We start from the raw sequence: 23,152 nt of genomic DNA, 5'->3' as shown, positions 1-23,152 counted from the left end.
AAGATTGGCGCATTATGCAAACCCCAAAGTTCTCATATGCTCTGATGGAAGCATAAACAAGCTGAGATGCTGAGTTTTCAGGGCCTGCGGAGCCTGCAGTGGGCCTGCTAGGGCCTAGATTCAGAGAGCCCTTCCCTCTCCTTAGGCATTTTGGAAGATTGGCGCATTATGCAAACCCCAAAGTTCTCATATGCTCTGATGGAAGCATAAACAAGCTGTCACCTCTCTGGATAGCAATTTGATTATCCAAATTGAAAACACACAATGCAACCACAGATCCACTTTCTTCAGAATTACTTACAAAGGGACACAAAAATATAAGTGCAAGGATGTTCACTGCAGCATTGTTTGAGGAAAACTGGAAGGGACCCAAATTTCCGGTTAAATAAATTACAGGGCCACCATACAATGGCCCACTCTGCAGCTGTGAAAACACAATGAGCCAGACCTGGCACACAGTAGGCACTCAATAACCACGGAGGGACCTCCAAGGGCAAAAAGCAGATTGTATAACTCTTGGCTCCTTTCCTCTTTTGTATAAGGATATCTGTTTTTGCATACATCCCTAAAAAGTCAAGGAAGGCAAACAGCAAACTGTTAAGGCAGTTTGCGTGAAAGGAATGAAGAAGAGAATTTCTCTCTCAAACGGGAGGAAACATGTGAGGGTGATAAAAGCCTCTAACACTGGATCATGGTGGTGATTACACAACTGAAAAATGTGCTAAAATTCAGAGTGCTGTGCGCTTACAATGGGGTGAATTGTCATGGTATGTAAATTATACCTCAGTCTACTTGCTTAAAATAAAAAACTTGCTGCAGGGTTGGTCAAAAACAATTTACAAGTATGTATCTAATGTGGTGGTTTTGTTTTTTTGTTTTTAACAAAACACTGGCCTAGAAATAATACCTTTAAAAAATATGCTTAAAGTGACTCCTGCTCATTGGACAATTTGGAAAATCCAAACAAGTAGGAAGAACTTTCCTTGTCACCCTAGACCCCAGAGAGACCACTGTGCCGTCCCTTCTTAGAGCCCCTTCTTAGAGCAGCGAGGCCCTGACCTCCTCAGTTGGTGATTAACAGAGGGCTGCCTGGCTTGGCCTTGGCCCCAGGGGTCTGAGAAGCAGCCCAGGGTCGCTGGCTCTCAGGTTAATGATCACAAAGGCCCTGCAGCTTTGCAGACCTCATAGCTCTGGGGCCTGGGCCCTAGGCACTGAAGACCCGGTGAACAGGCCCTGGGCCCTGCCCTCGAAAAGCCCACAGCCTGGGGACTCTCACTACAGGGCAGTGATGGTGGAGACTGAAAGATGATGTGAGTTCAGGGGTAGGGGGGTGGACTTGAGTGTAGGAGAAAGATTCCTCGGTAGAAAAGAAGAGGCCCCAGTGCTAGGCCCGACTCTGCCACTGATTTCCTGGGTGAGTTTGGGCAAGTCACTATCCTCCTCTGGGCCTCGGGGTCTCCACTGCAAAAGATGGGGTAGGCCCCTGTGCTAGTCCAGCTCCAACATTCCCAGATACTGGCTGTGCAACCACATCCAGAGCCTACATGTCTCTGAGCATCAGGTCTCCCATCTGAAAATGGCACTGACTACGTCACCTCTACAAGTCCTTCTGAATCTGACTGTCCAGGGCCCCTGGCCTGCAGGGGGCACCGCCACCACCAGTAGTAGCATGCCACCCCTCCTCGGGGCCCAGACATCTCTGGGAGAAGAGAGGGAAGGAAGAGGGTAGGGGGTCCAAGACTCAGTCTCTTCACAGCAACCAGGGAAATGAGTTTTTAAAGTTCTCATTCTACATACGGGAAAACTGACACTCAGGAAGGTCCAGTCACTTGCTCAGGGTCTCTCAGCTAGTAAGAGGCATTGCTGAGACTCAAACGCAGTGTGGCTGGCTCCTGTCCCCACCAGTCTGGGGAGATCAAGCAGGACTTCCTGGCACCGTCCGGCCTAGGCAGGGAGCAACAGTGCCTTTCCGGGTAAAGGGTTATAGTTGATAAACCAGTCAAGCCCCAGCCAAGCCTGGCAGCCAGGAGTCTCTGGAGCAGCCGTCCCCACCACACCTCCCAGGTCAGGGCAGGAGGCCACATCAGGAAAGCCTCCAGCCCTCCACACCCCTGGGTAAGCACCCAGGACAAAGGCATGTCCTAGGAGGACCCCCAGGCTGTGGCCACTGAGTGAAAGATGGACTGTGGCACCTACACTCTATGCCACTCATGGGCACTCAGGTCAGGTATATTCCTGTGATTTGGGAGGCAGCCTGGCTCTGCCACCACTCACTATATAAGCGCATCCCTGTCCCTTCCCTTCTCTACACCTCAGATGTCCTCTTAACCTCGGATCTTGGGTGCTCCTGGTTCTTTCCCAGTGCCACACAGACAGTAGGCAGCTTTTTGGTGTCTGCCCCAGGAAGGAGCTGTACAGCTCACGTCCCTCCCCTGTCGTTTGTCCCAGGATCCCCACAGCCAGCTCCAGCTTTGCTCCCTCTGAGGCCTTAGGCTAGTTTCTGTGTCTCTCTGGGCCTCCCGGGGCAGCTACCAGAGTCTGGAGGAGATGACCTCACCCTCCACCCCTGGCCACCGTGTACAAAAGGCCTTGGCCAGCCTAGGAGACACCGCCCTGTTCTTTTCTCTTCACCCCAAACACTGTTGTTCTTGATTTCCCAGAAGCCGGCACTCATGGGAAGCCCTCTCAAAGCTTATTTGCTTTCTGGATCACTGCTGTTCTCTGGGTCCTCATGGGAACACCCATCCCTCTGGCCGGAATTTTGCTAATTGGGACAATGGTCAGTTAACAGGGACAACCAGTCATGATACCCAGTGAAACTGGCAGGGCCTCAGTGAGGCCTGGAGAGCCCTGTGGACTTACGTTCAGGGCCTCAGTTTCCTTATCTATAAAATAGGAGGATGATTTGTAGCTCACAGGACAGTGAGGAGGCCCAAGGCCTGGCACACAGCAGGAGCTCCCCAACAGTGAGTCCCTTTTTTCTTGAACTGTCTGGTTTCTCTGGGGAGGCCTTCGTTCAGCACTGGCTTGCTACATAAGAGCAAGTGGGGCAGGAGAAAGGTTACAGGTGCCACAGTGAGATTCTTGAGTTCAGGTCTGGGCTGTGTCACGTGGAGCAAGTTACTGTCCTTCTCTCAGCCTTGGGTCCCTTGTTTGTAAATAGGGATGCCCACTTGCAGGACAGTTGGGAGCCCTGGAGCGAGATTGCTGGAGCACACTGCACAAAGCAGGACTCATTAGCAGCACGTTCATTAGTCCATCTTCTCTTTGGAGGTGATGACACCAAGGACCACAGGGTGGCTTCTCAGAATCACATGCAAGTACCTGGCAGAGCAGACCGAGAACCCAGGTCTCTTGATGACCAGGCCAAAGCTCAGGCCTGCCTCCATGACATGACAGGGCTCACTGGAAGGGCCAGCTAGATTTCTATGTCAGCACAGTCTGTCCTGGATGTAGACATCCATTGGGGACTCGGCCAGTGGGGCTTGGCTGAAGTCACCTCCAGGAAACTAACTATCCCAGGGATCGAAGCCACTGGCTTGTTCCCAGCCTCCGGAGGCAACCCCACCTAGTGCCGAGAGCCAGAACAGGACATTCAGAGGGGGCCAGGCCCCACCACTTCCCGATTCCGTGCCCTGGAAGCGACCAGATTTGACCATGGGTACAAGCCCAGCGCCCTGCCTGCCAGGGCCCACTTCACCTTCTGTCTCCCCTTCTCTGTGGGAGGAGCTGGTCCTGGCAGGCGCGGGCCAGCACCTGGGCTGTAAGGAGCGACAAACAACTATCCTCGCCCCTCTGGCCCCCTGTAGCCCACCAGCAGGAGAGCCCAGGCACAGACAAACCAGCAGCAGGACACGGAGGCCCACGTGCAGGCGCTGTGGCCACAGGACCAGTAGAAGACGGCGCAGCGTCTCCAGCAGCAAACCTCCCGGGAAGACAGGGCCTAAGAAGTCCCGGCCAGAGCTGGAATGAGCAGCAGCCATGGGAGGCAGCTCCCCGCGCCACAGCGGAAGGGCTTTCCAAGAAGGGGAAAAACAATGTGCCTGACTGTGGAAAAAGCCCTGGCCAGGAAAATCTGGGTATCAGTCCCTGACCTACCACTTTCTGACTGTGTGGTCTGAGCAAGTTGCTTCTGCTCTCTGAGCCTCCATGTCCTCATCTGGGGGTTATACACCCTTCCTAGGGCTCTTGTGGGAATTGATAAGATAAAATATATTTGGGGTTTAGCATGGAGCTGGGCACAGAGCCTGTACCTACAAAGGGGCCTGGGTAAGTTTCTCTTTCTGGGACTGAAGTTCCTTAGGTATAAAACTGAGGTTCAAATGCCTTTCCTGAAGGCAAGTAGAAAGGGCTGAATGAGACCATAAATGTGGAAGATCCTAGAACCATGCCTGGCATAAAACAGATGTTTCAAAAAATACCAGTTTCCTTCCCCCAGGAGCAGGGGGCTGAGCCTCTTTAAGCTCAGGATGCCAAGAATGACCAACAGGGCGAGGGGTGCGTGACCTCCTAGCCAAGAGAATGAAGGGAATATCTGGGGTGCATTTGGACGTGGCAAGTGGCCCTTCTGCAGAGTTCCAATTTCCTCCTCTGTAGAATGGGGTGACAACTTCTATCCTGAGGGGTGTATGGGAGTCCTGGGCACCGTGCTTGACATACTGCAGGTGCTCAGTAACCATGACATCCAAAGATGAGCCCCCACCATGTGTCCAGGCTGTGCACACATACAGGCCACTGGTCTGCATACCCACCCTTGACCTCTACTTCTGTGTCCCTGCATCCAAAGAAAGGGGGGTGGTGCTGAAGGGTCCTAGCCAAGGCCCAGAGACCCAGGGTGCTGGCTGGTGCTGGTGCTGGGGAGGCATCTCAGGAGAGGGCCTTGAGCCAGCACCTCAGGGGCCTACCTTTCATGCCACCCCCTCCACGAGTCTCTCCTGAGGATACACTCCCCTTTCCTCTGGTCTGCCCCATCCAAAAGAACAAGGGCTTTGGAGTCACCATCCAATCCCAGCCCTGTCACCTACTACTTGGATGACCCTGGGTAAGTGACTCAACCTCTCTGAGCCTGTGTCCTTGGGTATTGAATGGCAAGATGATGTCACAGGCTTGCCAGCACAGTGGTAAAAATCAGTTACAGAAAAAGCCCACATGCTATAGCATGATTAGAATTTCTTTGCAAAGCTCTCAAATTCTTAAGTTCAATAGAACTTTCAGAGATTCAAAGATATTTTTTTATTGTTACTAACCCTTTTCCTTTTAATAGGTTTTTATAGTACTTTCCCCTCTTAAATATAAACAGAAGCATGGTACCAGAATGCTTTTGTCCCTTTCCCAGGTCAGAGGACAACTGCATCTAGCTGGAAGAATTAACTGCGATCCAGCACACAGAACCCAGCGCCTGGCACCAGCAGGGCACTGGAACAGTGCTGTCTTCTCTCCCGAGGTCCTCTCCTGGCCACACCTCCAGTCACCAGCGTCACCCTCCAAGTGCCTGTTCCTCTGGGTGCTTCCAGAACCCCCAGGGACACTCTCAGAGGCAGGGCCTACCCATGGTCATCCCACCAGGACTGCACATAGGCCTGAGGCCAGAGCTGCAACCCTACACACTCCCGCCCCCACCACCCAGCCACTGTCCTGGTTCTGGGGCCCCATCTTTCCTCTGAAACTACTTCACCAGCTTCCTCCCTGCCTTCGACTCTCTATTATCCCTGGAGATGGCATTATTCCCTGCTCAGGCCCTTCGACGGCCCCCAGCACATACTGAAGGCAGACAGGACTCTCCAGCTTGGCACTTAAGGCCCTTGCGCTGCCCATGTGCTCCTGCAGCCTCATCACCTGCTCGCCCCCCAACAGCAGCCTCTGTGCCACCTAACCTTGCCGCTATACATCCTCAGTGTCCTGCCTTTAGGAGAGCTGGGGTCTAGCCTCGGCTCTGCCTCTGACTTCGTGTGACCTTGGGCAAGCTCTTGGCCTCTCCGAGCCTCAGCTCATTAGGCTACTGGGGACTCCTGTGCAGGTGAGAAGATAAAGGAGTGAGTGCCAGATGCTGGGAGGGCTCAGGAGCCACCAGCCTGCTAAGAGCTGCCTCCTCTCTGCACCTCCGCCCCAACAGCAGGCTGACTCTCTCCCCGAAGCACTGGAATGCAGCGCTCAGAGCCAGCGGCAGCAGCCAAGGAGGGGAGCAGGAGGGAACACGGCTCACAGGAAAATTACTCGGCTCTGGCTGGCCAGCGCTGGTGCTCACAGCTGCCTCTGAGCGACAGGATCTGGGGTCTGGCAGGCTCTTCCTGAGCTTCAGTCTTGGCCCCAAGCCTTGACCCCTGTCTGAGCAAGTAGGGTGGTGGGAGGAACTCTGGGCCCCAGTCCTCTAGGACACACCCACTCTTTGGCATCCAAAGAGACAGGGAGGAGGAGGCAAAACACAGACAGGCCTTTGTGGAAAGAGAAAATTGGCTCCTGCCACTGCGTGCTGGGGCCGTGGGCACTGACATGGAAAAGGTCTCCCTGTGCCCCATTGTTGAATCCCAAGCGCTATACCCTGGGTACCACGTCCCTGCATCACATACTTTGTACCATACCCAGCATTCCATAGGCCACGCTCTCTGGGCCCTATACCAGGTCCTGCACTCCTCAAGCCTTGTCCTGTGTGTCTACTCTGATGCATGTTCCATGTACTGTGTCCCATGTCACTCATTCCTTGGATCATGCTCCATGGACCAGGTCACATCTATTACATGATATGCACTCTGTACTACACACTATCTTTTAAACCCCATGTCCACTGTATCAGGTCCTATTCCTTGAAACTGTGTGCCATACCCTTGCCCTGGGTCCTCAAATGGTGTCCCTCGAGCCATGATTCCCATCTGCAGTGGAATAGTTAAGGCAGGCAGGCCCTGGGGCAGACTCCCAACCCTACCCACCATTACCTATGCAACCTGGGAAAAGTGGTCTCCCTTTTCAATGCCTCGGTTTCTCTAAGTCTAAAACAGATATGATATTAACACTCACCTAATAAGAGCTGTTGTGGGAAATAAGGTGCTTAGCCCAGTGCCTGGGACAGATGTCCCACGTCCCCAGCTCCTACTATACAGCATATACTCCATCACATTCACAAAATTCAAACAATATAAACAGTATTCCCTCTCCTACTAAGGAGAACTCCAAGGCTCAGAGAGGGGCAATAATCTACAAGAGGTCACACAGCCAGAAAGGGAGATGCTGCAGGGTGCACACAGGTCTGAGCATTCAGAAAGACAGGAGATTCGTGACAAGCTATGGGGTGGGGATGGATATTGCCAGCAAGCAGGTGCAGGCACCTTTCAGGGGTCATGGAAATGTTCTCAGACTGAATTGTGGGACTGGAGGCACAACTCTGTACATGTATTAAAAATCACTGAATTAATTAACCAGGTGAATTTATGTATATAAATTATACATAAATTTACTTTGACAACTTACTTAAATGATACTTCAACAAAGTTGTTTAAAAGAGAAAAGCCTGTGCACTTCCTGTGTACCACTCTGACGAAGCGTTCAGCAAAGAAGTGGCCCTCTGAGTTAGTGGAGTGTCAGGCTGAGCCACCACTCTGAGGCCCAGCCCGTAGTAGCCTCAAGCAGCCTCGTTCCCAAACACTCTGCAGATCTGGTGTGCACAGAATCACCTGGGGAGCTCCAGGCCCCACGCCCACGTCGGAGTCTGTGGGTTGGGGTGGGGCCCGGGAACCTGGGATTCTGAAGCTCAGCCTGGACTGGAAATCACCTACCAGAGCCCAACATCTCCTTTCACCCCTGGGGACACTGAAGCCAGCAGGACAGGGGGGGGACTTCTCTGACCTACTCGATCAGGCAGTGGGAGAGCCAGAGCTGGAACTGGGACCCCCTCCTTGTCCCTTCTCTCCTTTCCCTCCTCCTCCCTGGCCCTCGGCCTCCTGGTGACTCAGATCCCTGAGTCACCAGTGGCACCACAGAGGAAACTTCTTAGGACAAACAATCCCAAACAAAGCTCCCCCAATCTGGGGAACAGAATAGGCCCAGGGGGCTAAGAGAGGGAGGGGAGGAGAACAAAGGGTGGAGCTGGAGGCCGGCATCCAGCTCTGGTCTCTTTTTGGCCACTGACTTGTGCAGGGCCCTAGAGAAAGCGCTTCCCTGGACTGAATCTCAGTTTGCCCACCTGAAAATGATACCTATATTGCATACAGAAACTCATTATGGACCAAGCAGTGCAAGTACTTACAAGCTTCATCTTGTTGACAAAGCTTCCCCCAAACCCATAGGAAGTACGTATCATTCCCATTTTACGGATGGGAAAACTGAGGCTCAGAGAAGTCCAGCCCAAGGATGACTGTCAGCAAGTGCAGGGCAGAGTGTGAACCCAGGCCTGTCTGACTCTGAAGTCTTACTCTCACACCTACACACCATTAAAACATACCTATTGCGTGGAGTGTGGCACACAGATCCTATCTCATCAAACATGGAAGGTGAATGACCAGAGTAGGTGCTCAACTCCCAAGGCCTTTCTCATTTTCTTCCTCTAGGTCAGGTCCTTCCTCAGGACGTCCTGGTCCGGTGGAGAGCACACATGAACTCGGGCCATCACTCAGCTGACACAAACCAGGGAGCACCCAGGACCTGACATGCCACAAAGGGGGAGCATTTGAGCAGAGCCTCAAAGGACAAATGGAGGTTTGTCTTTGGGGAACTGGGAGCAGGCAAGTCAGGGGGAGAGAACAGCAAGAGCAAAGGCCCAGAGATGTGGAGGCCTAGACATGTGGGTGAGGAAGGGACCTGACTAGCAGGAGTCCTGAACTGATTGGCGGCAGTGGAGGATTTTTAAGCAGGGGCAGAACTGGTTTCATTTCTGCAGAGGACCTGCTGGCCGCTGCACTGGGAGGCAGGACTGGGACTTCCCCTGAGGCCTCCCAAGCTTCAGGGACCACCCCAGGTCCCTTGCTACTCACCCATGGGTCGGAATCGCCCTCGAGGGCCTCTTCGTTGGCCATTGCGGGGGCTGGGCAGAGGGCAGGCAGGCCTTTCCTGACCACATCAACCTAATCACATCAGCCTATAAATAGGACCCTGTGGCTTTAGTCTGAAATAGCTGTGCCAGGCCCCACTCCACAGACATCACATGGGCAAGCACAGTTCCGGAAATGGTCCTTCTCCTTGATGCAACTAAACACCAAAACTTCCTCAGGAAACCATTGTTCACACTTTAATTCACTTTCTTTAAACATGAGGCAGTGGGTCAGGGGGGAAGAGCCACCCACCTACTGCTTATTATTGAAAGTGGGCCTTGTGACTCCTTCTCTGCTTCCCACTCTCTGGGGACCCTGAGCGAGCCACTATCTCGCTCTAGGCCTCAGTTTCCCCAAATGTAAACTAAGGAGGTTAAGTGATACTCTTACAGCCTTTGTAGCCAGATACTCTCTGGAATGGTCTGCAGGGGTCCCCCTACACCCAAAATGCCCACTCCACTGTTACCCCTCCCCCAGCTAACTTGAAATTTTAATTACCGGCATTTTAAAAATTAGAATTGCAATCCATGTTTGAGCCAGGGAGAAATGAGCAGGTCCAATCCCTGCCACTAAAGGGCTGAGTGACCTTGGATGAGTTACTGTCCTTCTCTGGGCCCCAGCCATCAGATAAAGGTGCTGGCAAGATGACACCCAGTGTATGACTTTTTTTTTTAAAGATTTTATTATTTATTTTTTTAGAGAGAGGGGAAGGGAAGGAGAAAGAGGAACCATCAATGTGTGGTTGCCTCTCGTGCACCCCCAACTGGTGGGAACCAGGCCCGCAACCCAGGCACGTGCCCTGACTGGGAATCAAACCGACGACCCTTTGGTTTGCATATCTGCACTCAATCCACTGAGCCACATCAGCCAGGGCTTTCTTTTTTTAAACTGTTCTGTTTAGGATTTATGAGAACCACGGTAGGCCAGCCTTGTGCTGTGTACTGTAGCTAAAGAGACAAAAAAGACCTCGTCCAGCCATCTGAGCCCAGCCCTGTGCCAGGCCCCGGTGGGGAAATGTAAAGGCATTTCCAAACCACTCAGAGTCCCACTAGAGGCCTCCTTCAGGGCTGCTGGGAACACTTTGTTTTCAATTCAGATTACAGACTGAGGGCTGCAGAGAAGGACTCCCTCCCCAAAGGGCAGATCAGGACATGGACTGGGCCGTTAGCAGCCAACAGGGAAATAAAGATAAATGGCCATCCCTATGCACAAGACATATGCTTAGGACTTTAGTTCCCCCCCCAAGCCCTATAATCACCCCCATTTCACAGAGGAAACTGAGGCTGAGAGGGGTTAAGGGACATTGAAGGGGCACATAGCAAGTTCAGACCTGTTCGCTTCCACAGCCCAGTGTATAACCAAACCCCAGGGCTGCCGTGCAGCCAAACACTGGCCGCTCCGTGAGCCAGCTAACGGGGGAGTCTCTGAGCCCAACAAGGGCAGCGGACAGGAGGCAGAGTGTTTCACTGTGTTTGTGTGCAGGTGGGTGGGAGTGACAAGGTTTCACCAGTGTTACTCATTCTTTCAGACCAGCATTGGCCCCAACGCAACCCCCCCTCCCCTCTCAATTCCATCAATCAAGCCACTCCCAGCTGAAGATGTGTCCAAGGCTCATGGCACCCAAGGGATCGAGACCTGGCATTCAATGCCTCCCCTAGCCCTGCTCTCCCCGTTATCTCCTGCTACTCTCCACCTCAGCCCCACATTCCTGCTCTAGTCACCCTGCTCACTAGTCCCCAAGCACAGTGGCTCCAAGTGGCCAAGCCTTTGCCCATGAGACTGTCAACCTAGTGCTTGACTCAGAAGAGGACAAGGCCTCCCTGGCTCCCCTGGTACTTAGCACAATTGACTCCATCCTCAGCCACCACAATTCTGATCTCCAGGGTGGGGCAGGCCTGATTCATCTCTCCTCTCCACACAGAAGTTCAGCAATGAAAAAAGGCAAGGCGCCCAGAGAATGCTGGGAAGCGCACATTTCCCAGTACGGCCCAAGCCTAGCACCAAGGCGCAGCGTCAGGACGCCACAGTGTGGAAGAACCAAAAACTACATCCTCGGCACTTGGGTCGATCTCTTTCCAGGGTTCTAACAATGAGATTAGGGCAAATCTCTCACCTACTTTAAAACTTCCAGTAGTTTCCCACTGGCCTAGGATAAAACCCAAACTCTACCCAAGGCCCCAAGGTCTTGCATGACTGAAGTGCTATCTGGTCTCCAGGCCCTTCTCCCGTTACGCTCCCTTCCTTCAGATCCCCAACAATTCTCCACCTGCTACGTCCTACCTCAGAGCCTTGTCCATGCTGTTCCTGCTGCCTGGGGGCTCCCTTCCCTGCTCACCCAGTCACCTTCCATTCCCTCCTCAGGTCTGAGCTTTTTCAGGGAAGCCTCCCTCATCGTCCAGATAGAATTCCATCACACCACCCGACACCATATGATCTCATAACCTTAGTTGTTTCCTTCACAGCTGAAGAAATAAATGTGTTGTGTGTGTGACGACTTACTGTAAGACCTAGGACTGTAAGACCATCAGGGATAGGGAATCCTTTTCTCCAACACTCAGCTCAACTAATGTACCCACAAATGAATGAATGAATGAATGAACAAGTAGAGCTATAATGTCACTCAAGACAAGAAAAGTGGTAAGAATCTTGATGAACATTAGAGGCATAAAGTCAGGGCCTAAATGTCAGGGAAATATATAACCTGGACGCCGCAGCCTCCCAGAAGCAAAAAGAAGAGAGAGCTTCTAAAAGGAGAAAGGACCAGATGCTCCAGGGAGATGGTACCTGGGGATCTGAGGCAATACCAATAGATCTGGACAAGCCGGAGCTCACTGGGGCCTCCTAGGTTGAGCCCAAGTTCAGCAGAAATGGATATGAGGTGGGCACAGTGCAGGGGCAAGCCAGTCAAGCTCACTTAACAGTTGGGCCTGAGCCAGCCTGGTCCGGGAGGGTATGCACAAGTGGGCAGAGGATGGGTTACTGTGTTGTTGTTACTAAAAGCATGAACAGAGGGTAACACTCTTTTGGTGACAGATCACATAGAGGCAATTGGGTTTTAGGAGTTGGGGGTGGTTTGGGCTCAGTCCAAAAAGCTGGAGCTTCAGAACCAAGACCAGCCCCCTTCCCTCCTCTCTGGGTAGCATTAAGCTTTGGCTGAAGTCGGACAAGTCCCCTCTCTGGGCCCGGCAGGCCTTCTAGGAATCCTGGCTTTGAGGACAAAGCATTCTGGAGACCATCAGAGGCGCTTTCATCTAAGCTTTGGGAAAGAGGAACAGCTCTGACTGTGGTCGCTGTCACCCCCTGGCAGCCAGCTGGCCTGCAGCCGATGAGTAAGCGTGTAGGCATTCGGCCCCTTCTCCTTTGGGCAACCAAGGGTGATGTCATGGGCTGGAGGGGTGTTTTCCAGGCTCTCCACGTAGTTGCTATTAGAAATTCACTTCCTTTCCAGCACTGGAAGCTGGGTTAGTCCCTAGAAGTGGTTCTTCCCGTTTCACAGCTCACAAAGTCCCTCAGCATCTACGAGCTTGTGCCGTCCTCATGACAACTTGTTAGGTGGGTGCAGGGGTGACCAACGCACTCACTTTTTAAGCAGAGGAACCGAGTCCCAAGCCGGGAAGTGACCCGAGTCTCCTGCTTCCAGCCCAGGACTCTGCATCCCACCCCCAGGATCTCAGCCTGCTTCATCAGGTCACCTGTGAATCCAATAGGTAGGGGGACCCCACCCTGCAGGCCCTGCCAGCCGTCCCCAGGCAGGTATGACTCATCCCTCTTCCTGGTGACTCACACTCTCAGGTACTCCTCCTACAGTCACTGAGCTGGAGACTTGGCAGCCACACCCCAGATGTTCTCACCTCTCCAGAGCCTCCAAGGAGAATCTGTGCACCTCCTTCCTCCTCAGGGGAACCCACCCTCTCACAGAAGAGCCACCAGAGGCCTCCACAGGGAAAGCAACTGTCCTGCAGTCGCACAGCCAGCAGGCAGCACAGCCAGGTGGGGGCCCAGCACCCTGGCACCCAGCCCACTCAGTCCTTGCTGCTTCCCCTCAGGATCACCCTTGCCTGGCCTCCCTCTGAAGGGCAGGTGAGAAGCAAATGAGATAGCAGGCGGAAGTGTACTCTGAGCTTTACTAGAAAAGCCTCAGAAACGACCTCTGAGTCCGCTATGGCGACTGGCACTGCCTCACTTTCCCTTTCAGATTTTGGGCAGGGAGACAGTCAGAGCCCAGTTTAGGAGGACTCGGGGGTCTGCATTGACTTGGGGATCTGCACTGCTCTACCTACCTTGCGGGGCTGTGAGGGTGAAGAGGGCTGTTCCAGGCGGAGGTGCCAGGACCAGGGCGGAAGCTGTAAGAGCAGGTATCAGCACGACCTGGAAATAAAGGGCCAGCTCTCAGTGTTAAGGGCTCAAGGTCATCTGGTCAAATCAAAAGCTTCCACTCCTCCCCCGCTCCCACTACTAGGGTCACACAGCCCTTGTTTGCAGGCCTCTAACAATGAGACACTCTAGCTCCCTGACAAGGCTTCAGGACCTATTGTTGGAGAGTTTGGCTGGTTAAATAAATTGTCATTAGGATGTGCTAAAATCTCTCACTCTGGGGTCACCCAGAACAGGTCTGTCACCCTGCTTCCCAGTGACTCCTTGGAGACTTGAAAACAGTGATCCTGGGCCCCTAAGTCTTCCACAAGTTATGCAGTCCCTTTCCTCCAGCTTCTCCTGAGACCAAGGTGTTTGGTTCCCTTGACCCCTACCCTGATCTACTCCAGATGAATCCTGTCCCTCCTGGGAAAAAAGAAAGACCCGGAATTAGACAAACAAGTGTACTCTATCCAAAGCAGGGCGAGCAGAACTCTCACCTCTCATCTCTAGATACCATGCCTCTATTAATCCAACATAAAATCCCATTAGCATTTAAGGTAACCTCCTGGCATGACTGAATTCAGCTTACAATCCTTAAAATCAGCTTCAGAGCAGTGGCTGAGGATTCTGGAGTTAGACAAAATGGCCTTTCGGTTAAGGAACTATGTAGTTGACGAGTTACTGCACCACTCTGACTCCCCACTTCCTTCTCTGTAAAAAAGGTATCATGTTAGAACCCACCCCATGAAGTCATTATCAGGATTAAATGAGATAAAACATGTCAAGGGTTTTGAACAGTACATACATTTACTATGGTTATTAATTAAATCCCTAAGTCTTTTTCTAGAAATTATATCTTCCTCTCACCTGGGTGACTGCAATACTTCCTAACTGGTCCTCCCACTTCCTCTCTCCTTCCCTCAGGGCCCTGTCCTCAGAGCAAGGCCAGGCCGTGTCACTCCTCTGCTTAGATTCTACCTTGGCTCCCTGTGGCCCCCAGATCAAGTCCAAGATCCTTAACAAACTCTTGGACATCTTTCATGATCTGCCCCTGTCAGCCTCTGGAGCACAAGCCCTCATCAGTTCCTGTCTCCCACACACCCCCTCCAAGATCCAGCCAGACACAGCTGCACTCTGTTCCTCATATAACAGTGCAGACTGCTTCCTCTGTCTCAGAACTCCCTTTCAGCTCTGTTCTCCTTTTCTCCTTCCACTCATGATCAAGCCCAGCTTTCCTCCAGGAACTCTTCTCTAGCCTCCCCTTCCCCTTGGAGGCTGAGCTCCTCTGCAATCCCACAGGCCTCCCTCCGGTCTTCCCCATCACACAGAGCTGGCTAAGAGGACAGGTGCTGCCATCTATGAGCAGAAAGAGCATTACATTCTTTCCCAGGATTTGGACACAGGGAGCCCCAGAGTCTCAAACTCAGCTAGGTTTACAAGGAGCCGCAGCTAACTCCAAGTTGGTCTGTTTTCCATTTCGGACCTTAAAACTGCAGGGGCTTAAAAACAAGGTCCACAAACCGCTGACTCTAGTCCATCGCCCACACGCCCGAGATGGAGCCATAAAGAGAGGCGGTTCTGTCTGGTGCTGAAATCCCAGCCAGGCTAGCCAGGTGCCTGTTTGCTGAATTATAACTTAGAGCACAGGGAGAGGAGGCGCTTTCTAACAACCAGAGCTTCCCACCAGTGCAAAGGCTGGCCTTCGGATAGAGCTCCCCGACTAACAAAAGTGTGTAAGCCATCAGGAACCCCATCTGCCTAGAAGGTGGCTGAAGAGGAGCTTTCCGCCCTGGGGCAGGGCAGGAGGGTAGCCGGCGACTGGAACAGAAGTGTTTTTTCTCCTAAAGGACTGCTCCCAGTTCACTGGGAGGACCTGCAGATTAGGTGGGAGAAACATGGTATCTGTCTACTAAAGCCAGAAAGGTTCAAAGGGCTACCCCAATGACAGCAGTTAGCATTTTCTGAGCCCTTCCAAGCGTTGAACTCTGACATACATCATCTCTCGTCCTCACAATAACTTTGCCAGGCAGGTATCATTGTCTCATTTTGTGAAGGAAGGACATAAGCTCAGAGAGGTGAAATAACGTGCTCAGGGTGACACAGCTAAGATGTCTGGGCAGCTCCCACCAAATCAAGCTGCCTGCCCTACATCTTGGTCTCACTAGGTTTCAAGCTATGAGTCTAGGCTTCTTGTTCACCAGAGAAAAACAGAAAGCTTTGGTTACTCTAGATCAGGGGTTAGCAAACTTTTACTTTGAAGGGCTTGGCAATAAATAAATATTTTAGGTTTTGCAGGCCCCATACCCTCTCTTTTGCATATTCTCCCTGGTTTGGGTTTGGATTTTTTTTTTTTTTTAACAGATTTTGGAAAATGTAAAACCATTCTTAGATCAGAGGCAAAAAAAAAAAAAACAGTCTGGGGCCTCCCCAGGGCTGTAGTTGGCAGCCTGTAGACTGAGAATAATGTTTAGAATCTTAAGTATAAAAACTTCAGGTGGGAATGTTTAAGTCAAATGTTAGGTCGTACAGCTGACTTTCTCCTCCTTCAGATGGCTTCCTATTGAGTCACTCTCTCTTAAAAGAAAGATCAGCTGTACCTCACTGCAAAATTAGGCAGCAAAATATTTCAAGAGCTGTTCAGATTCTAGAAACTCATAGATGTGAACCAAATAGTTCAACTCAGTGTTGGGAAGAGAAGACAGAGGCAAATATGATGGGGAGGGAAAGCCTCAAAGGAAAGACATTAAGAAATGCGGGCTCTTCTCAGAGCCCTGAATAAGGACAGGATTTGGACTCCCACTGTAGGAAGTGTGGTTCCTGGACATGGCAACTCTGTATCACCTGGGAGGTCATTAGCAGTGCAGCGTATCAGCCCTCACCCCAGATCTACTGACCAGAATCTGCATTTTAATAAAATCCACAGTTGATCTGTGTGCAGGATCAGTTTGAGATGCTCTAGAACATCTTTTATGTCCAGCGGCAACATTGTTAACAAAACTCTACGTCTGAGGAGAGCAAGGGTCCACAGGTATCTTTCTCTATGTTGTAATATTAAGTCTCTGACCTAACATCTGTACTAGTGACCTTCAAAAAACACCCCAATTTAGGATGCACAATCGGCACACCAAGACCTGCCATTGGATCTTCAACTGGCAGAAAAGCAGACCTGGGACGGTAAGAGAAGATGCCATGCTCCATTTTGCAATGGGGAAAACCGGTTAGAGAGGGAAATGACTTTTCCAAGACCACATGGCCAGAACAACCTAGGGGTCTGACCATGGCCAGGTTCCTTAATCTTTCCAGGCCTTAGGTCTAATAATAACTGAAATCATTTTGGTTTTGATGAGTAGCAATCAGAGGCCTTGCTGTGTGCTTTAGGAAATTCACTTGCTCTCTCTGAGCATGAATATCCCCAGCCATGAAGTAAGGGGGTGGGCCAGGCAAGTCCCAAGGTCCAACTCTAAAGGTTGGAGCCTAGAAACTGTTTTGAGGTGAGATAGGTCTTCTGCTGAGGGTCACCACAGTCACACCGAAGTCAAGGGAACACAAAGTCAACCCTCCTGTTCTAAGGGAGGAGGCAGAGCAGTGACCTGGCGTAAACACAAGGTCTTATGGCAAGTGCAAAGTAGAAACTACCCATAGAATGAGAACCAGCTTCTCTCTGTCTCTTCAGCCTGGATTTTAACTGTTATCCTGTACTGATGCTTAACTGTGCAAATGTATTTGCTAAATGAATGAATGATGATGTTTCCGTAAATGGGCCCTGAGCAAGAATTTTGATAACCAGTTCCCAAGGCTCCCACAAAAGGCCGTCACGCTCATGTGTGGCTGGTGGGAATAAGAATAGCTGTAGCCTTTCCAGGCAAAAATTTGGCAAACTGTACCAAAAGCTGTAAAATATCTCATTTTTTACCCGGCAACTCCAAGTCTTGGGCACCCCTCTAAGAAATAATGAGAGAAGAAGAGTTTATGCACTAGGATGTTCACTGAAGCATTGTTTATAAACAGCCTAAATGCCTCATACTAGAGGGCCAGTGCAATGAACCGTGGTATATTTACACCATAAATGCAATGAAAGCGTGATTAAAAATCAGACTGGCACATGTCATTTTCATGACAAAAAAGTAAAACCTGTGTTGTTTGTTTTTTTACAAGTAAAATGTATAATTTAACTTCTTTAATCCCCTAGACTATTGGGACAAAAGATTTAAAATAGCAATAAACATGTATTTATCTATTTAGGTATAGCACATTTTAAAAACTTTTAAAAATTAAATTTAGAGTCCTGAATAACATGAGAAAATATTCATGTCATAATGTTGAAAAGAAACAAAAAATCAGAAGAGAAAATTGTAAATGCAGTGTGGCCACAATTATGTGGGGATAAAAAAAAAAGTTCTGAAAATATCAGGAGGGAAATGCACCCAAATGTTAGCAGTGATTATCTCTGGTTGGCAGAATTAATTTGTAATACTCTTTTATTTTCCAAATTTCCTATCAATATTTACTATAATTAGAAGAAAAAAAAATCCTTGGAGGAGAGGAGAAAAAACACCCCATATTCCATGGGTGTCCCACCCAAAGCACTTTGCTACTCCCCAAAATTAACTAGTATTTACTGAGTACCCGCCAAGGGCCCAGCCCAGTCATAGCCACTATAGGAAGGAGATGAAGGGCCAACCTCCACCCTGAAAGTTTACATATACCTCATATATATTCTTTGCTTGGCAAATAAGCTGGACCCACATGATATCCTTGTTGAGGCTGGAAGGTAATAGGGCTGTTTGCTTAAAAGCAGAATCAATGAACCCACTCCCACTGGTGTGGCACCTCCATCAAAGTTCCCTGAGAAACCAGGGCTCAAAATATCTCTGGAGTCCCCTAGGGCAGAGCAAATTTCAGGGATGCTTTACAGCCCAGGAAGAACACTGCTATTCCTTAGTCCAAGCATTGAATGCAAGAGGCACAGAGGTTCCTTCTGAGACAGAAAAAGCAAGTCACCAGGAAAGAGCTGGATGCAGGGCCTGGGAAGGAACCTAACTGGCCATGTGGTCCCTGGGGACTTCTGGGCAGGAGAGCTCCCATCTCCGGGCCTCAGTTTCCTCATCTATAAAATGAGGTCTGCAATGACAATCTCAGGGCTACTATGAAGCTCAGAGAAGAGAAAGTAAGTCATTCCATCCCTCTGCGCCAAGCCTCAGTTTCCTCATCTGTAAAACCGAGTCATGTTCACCTCTCTCATAGGGATGTGAAAAGATTAAGCAAGACAGTGAAGACAAAAGATGAACACACAGTAAGCATGCTATGTACAGTGGCCATGATTCTTACTGCTTGTAGAACAGGGAACAGGATACATAAAAGGATCCCAGGCCTCAACTTCCTTATCTGCAAAATGGGGCAACCAACCCACAATGACCAAACTCATGAACAGGAGCTGAATCTCGAGCTGGCACTGGTGCAAGTAACTTAAATGTGATGCCTGCTGTGGGCTCGCTCTGTGCTTGCAGACGTGCAGGTCCCACGTCCCTGCACTGAGCACAGAGCCCTCTGACACAAGGCCTTCAGAACCGGGAAAGCCTGACATTATCCTGTCCATTTCCCTAGTACCGAGTGAACACTGGGGCCCAGAGAAAGGCACATATTAGCACAAGTCACCCAGTACTTTGTCGGTGGTAAAATCAAGCCCACGCCCACCGCTTTTCTGTGCCCTGCCCTTAAATTGCTGCTGTGGTTCCAGGCACAAAGCAGAGCCGGGAGGAGAGGGGAAGCCGAGAGCAGCAGGAACCCAGTCAGTCTGCCTGTGGTCTCCAAACTCACAAACCACATCAGGCTGAAATATGACACACAGTTGAAGGAGAGGAGATATTTTTACTTAGGCCTAAACACTGGTCTCTTTCTTTCACTCCCCCCTAAAAGGCATAACTCTTGGGACCTGCTTTTTCTTGCTCCTGCAGGCATTTTCTCAGGGAATAACTGTGGGGGGGGGGGGGGGGGAATTCCAACTTTGCCTGGCTTCCCCAGAAAGCTCTCCAGAACATGGGCTCAAATGGTGAAAGGAAGGGGACTGGTCCTGGCTGGGCCCCCAACTCGACAAGTGACCCTGGGCAAGTCCTGTGTTCTCTGAAATGCAGGAAAAACTGGCCTCCCCTCTGGAGTCCTGTTGATAGGTCTACAGAAAAGTATGAGTTTACAAACAGCTCCAGGAGGCCCCTTCAGGCCTCTACTCAGGACTGAGCTTCCCCAGCCACGCACGCTGACTCATGGCCACTGTCACAGCCACAACACACCTCCCCCATCAGTTCTCATGTCCGGACTAGATGAAACCTTCAGGAGAATGTCTGCAGTGATTAAGATCTACGGCTCTATAGTCAGACCTCCAGAATCCTGGCATCAACACAGAATAGTCTCACAACCCAAGGCACATTATTTAACCTCTCCACGCCTCAGTCACCTCAGCTGTAAAAGGGGATAATAGTACCTACCTCAGATGAATGGTTGTGAGGAATCCCCAAAGTAACTCATGTCCCTGCGCTTGGTATACTAAAAGGGTAACTTTCTATGATTATGATGCAGATCAACATCCCCCCATTTAACAGATGAAGAAACTGAGGCCCAGAGAACCAGGACTTGCCCAAGGTCACTCAGAAGAACTAACATTGTGGCTCCACTCCCAAGTTAGTGCTTTTAACTTCTCTCAGTCTTATAGTCTCAAATAAGCAAATATATACCCTCAGAGATGGTAGATTTAGGCTGTAAAGATTTCTTGAAGAAAAGCGGAGATCAAAATCTCAGCCAACGATGCAAGATCATACATAAATCATCGCTATGGCCTGGCAACTTCTCATGAAAGACCCAAACTACCCACACGGATGGAGTAAAAGGAAGTGATCTACTGGCACTGGGTACCCAAGAAGTGTGAAAGCATCCACACAGCTCTTGTTTGTAATAATTTGGCAGAAGTGCACACCCACAGCTGTTAACAGTGGCTACCTCTGGGGGAAACGGGGGTTTGGAGAGATGAAAGTCACTCTATACTCCTTTCCATGTTTGAATCTTTGATTTTTTTAAATTAAAAAAAATTATTGATTCTATTTTTATTAATTTTCTTTTTCTTTTTTTTTAGTGGGAAAGGGAAACATCGATTTGTTGTCACTGGTTGATGTCTGTATGTGCCCTGACCAGGGATCGAACCTGCAACCTTGGTGTATAGGGACGATACTCTAAACAACTGAGTTATCCAGCCAGGATTGAATCTTTATATATATATATATATATATATGTATATATATATATATATATATATATATATTTTTTTTTTTTTTTTTTTTTGGCTTAAAAAATAAGAAAAAATAACACAGCAAAACTCATAATAACTTAGCAGCTTTCTGAGCCACACTGGCCAGGGCTGCTTTTAGATAAAATTTATACCAGGTTCTGAGATCTTCAGCTGGGCTTCCAGAATCTGCCACTCTGATCCATCCTGGAGCCACTGCTCTGGTTCAGAACTGGACTCTCTTTCACTTGACCATCCAACAACCTCCTTGGGATCCCCCTGCCTGCAGCTGAGCCCCTTCCAATGCATCTTCTACATCAGCCACCAGATTGAGTTTTTATCATTGCTCTGGCCAAAAACCTTTCTTGACTCATTGTCTTTAAAATAAAGTCCAAACCCTTAGTTTACAATCTAGTTCCATCTTTATTTACAGTCTCAACTCCACCACTCCACCTTTCCCCCATTCTCCATTCTAGCCATGTGGATTGCTCAGAAAACCTCGGTGCCTTTGCACAAGCTCTTCCTGTTTCTTAGAATGTCTTTTCCCTCAATCCATTTATCTCCTAGGAAACTATTATTCACTTTTGAGGCCTGGGTCACCCAGAAAGACTTAGTCACCTTCTTATAGGCTGAAGTAACTATCAGTATCACATGATTGTGTCAACCACTATAGATGGGAAGTATCTTGAGGACAGAGATAGGAAGTATCTTGAGGACAGAGAGCTTTGTCCTCCCCAGGGGCTCTTGTGCCCTCACAGCACAAGGTACTAGACCCGAAGAATACTGACTCAAGGAAGCAGGGAGGAAGGAAGCATCATGAGAGGCAAACCCTGCAGCCCCCCCTCCAGGGAGCTGCCTGCTTTCCCAAGTTCATGTTAGTCCATAATAAAAGAGACTATGGAAAATTCTGGAGAAAAGTTTCCTTCCCTGATTCACATGGAAACCTTCTTTGCTGCTGTGTAACTCGCCCTGGTGCCAACTCAAGCTCCCCTGGCTGTTTACAATTTCCCTGGCATTTATAAATAGGGAGGCCTCAGAAAGGAAAATGGAGTTTCAAGGGAGCTGGATGCCCACAGTCCCTCCTGCTACCTTTCCTCTCCTGCTCCAAGCCTCTTTCCCTGAACATCCCCAGGGAACACCAACCAGTACCCCCAAGTGTGTGTGTGTGGGGGCAGGTACTCAGTCCCTTAGTGAATGGAACACTCAAGAAAGAGTGTAAGATCCCACCACCTAGAGGGAGTCAGCTAAGGGCAGCCTGGAATTGGGTCCCAGCCCTGCCCCTTCCTCACTTTGTGACCATGAGCCCATCACAAACTCTCAGGGTCCTTCAGTTCTCTCAGCTGTGGAATGAGGTTGGGGTCAGACTTCAGCAAGCTATGCTCACGGTAAAGTGCCATGCAGTAAAAGGTGAGGGTGCCCAGGCCAGAAATGTGGTCCTGGGAGAACGGGATGTGCCAGATGAAGTCTTTGAAAAGTCCTCCTGGCCAAACAGAAGCAGGCCCTCCCCCGCAGCCCTGCCTCCCACAAAGCACCTGTTGCCGCAGCACAGCCCCGAATGCCTTCGGCTGTTTACCGTTCTGGGCAGGTGAGGGGCTCCAAGTTAGTCCCCTGCCTACGCAAAGCTCGCAAGGGCTCAGGCTTGCCCTTGGGCATGGCCCAGAGCAGCCTGCTCGCCCTGGAGGAGGGACATTGCTGTATTCAGGTCAGGGGTGATCAGACCTGAGAAGAGATGGGGGCCCAGGGAGAAAGGGAGATTCCAATCACTGTCTCCAAACTCTGAAAGAAGTTTGCCTGGGAGTCAGGGAAGGGAACAAATACCGTAGTGCGGAGGAGACAGCACCCACAGGCAGCAAATGCAAGACTTCAGACGAGTACACGGAAAACTTTCTAACAGTGCTGAGCCCAGAAAGAGGAAGCAGGCGAAGGGCTCCCCATCGCCCGGGATGAGCAGGTAACGGCATTATTACCCTGGAGTCGAGTCAAGGATCCGTGGAGTGCACCGCCCACACCGCAGGCGAGAAACTACCAGCAAGCCGGGGTCAGATAGGCGGAGTGCCGGGGAGGCCCCGGGCCCAGTTCCCCCAGCCGTGGGGGCGGGGCCCATGTTAGCTCGGATGCTTGGTGCACAGCGGGGCCCGTGGGTGGGGGCCCGACCCCCCTCCTCTCCGGCCCTAGCCCCCCAAGTCAAGCCTCCTCGGTCCTCTGGAAGATGAGCTACGTGAGAGAGAAAGCCCTTTTCCAGCGGTGCCCCCGCCGTCCCGCCGAGCTCCAGGCGGGGGCGAGCTCCCAGAGGGGAGGGAGAAGAAGGACCCAGATGCCCAGGATCCCCCGATGCCCGCGGTCGTGGCCGCCCCCTTCCCCTACCTGCTGCTGCGGCGCGGGCGACAGGGGCTGCTGGGTCCAGCTGTGCTCAGCTGGTTCCTGGCGACAGGGTAGGAGCGCTGCGGTTGCTCGGCGGGGATGGGCAGGGCGAGGGCCGGAGCCGCCTTCGGGGCGGGGCGGCAGG

At 50.8% G+C, this 23,152-nt stretch overlaps 1 protein-coding gene across 3 annotated transcripts in view; it reads right to left on the bottom strand.

Annotated features, from left to right (window-relative positions):
• GSN (gelsolin) overlaps window positions 1–23,074 on the bottom strand; it is a 49,057-nt gene extending 25,983 nt beyond the window's left edge. The window contains exons 1-2 of one of the 3 annotated variants that reach the window (XM_090274659.1): window positions 23,011–23,065; window positions 13,298–13,385 (exon numbers count right to left, since the gene is read on the bottom strand). Coding sequence is in view for 1 of the 3 variants with exons in the window: in XM_090274657.1 (XP_090130783.1) it covers window positions 8,961–9,002 (42 nt within the window). In the remaining 2 variants the exon portion in view is untranslated. Of the gene's footprint in view, window positions 1–8,960; window positions 9,016–13,297; window positions 13,386–23,010 lie in introns of those variants that run through there. The other 2 variants (XM_090274660.1, XM_090274657.1) reach the window with 2 other exon arrangements.
• Window positions 23,075–23,152: the final 78 nt, after the last annotated feature.

The sequence above is a fragment of the Furipterus horrens genome, unplaced genomic scaffold (genome assembly GCF_987537825.1).
Source record: "Furipterus horrens unplaced genomic scaffold, mFurHor1.1.pri manual_scaffold_4, whole genome shotgun sequence".
NCBI classification, from domain to species: Eukaryota; Metazoa; Chordata; class Mammalia; order Chiroptera; family Furipteridae; genus Furipterus; species Furipterus horrens.
Note: the sequence above shows the minus strand (reverse complement) of the source record. Positions and strands in the feature narration are given on the sequence as shown.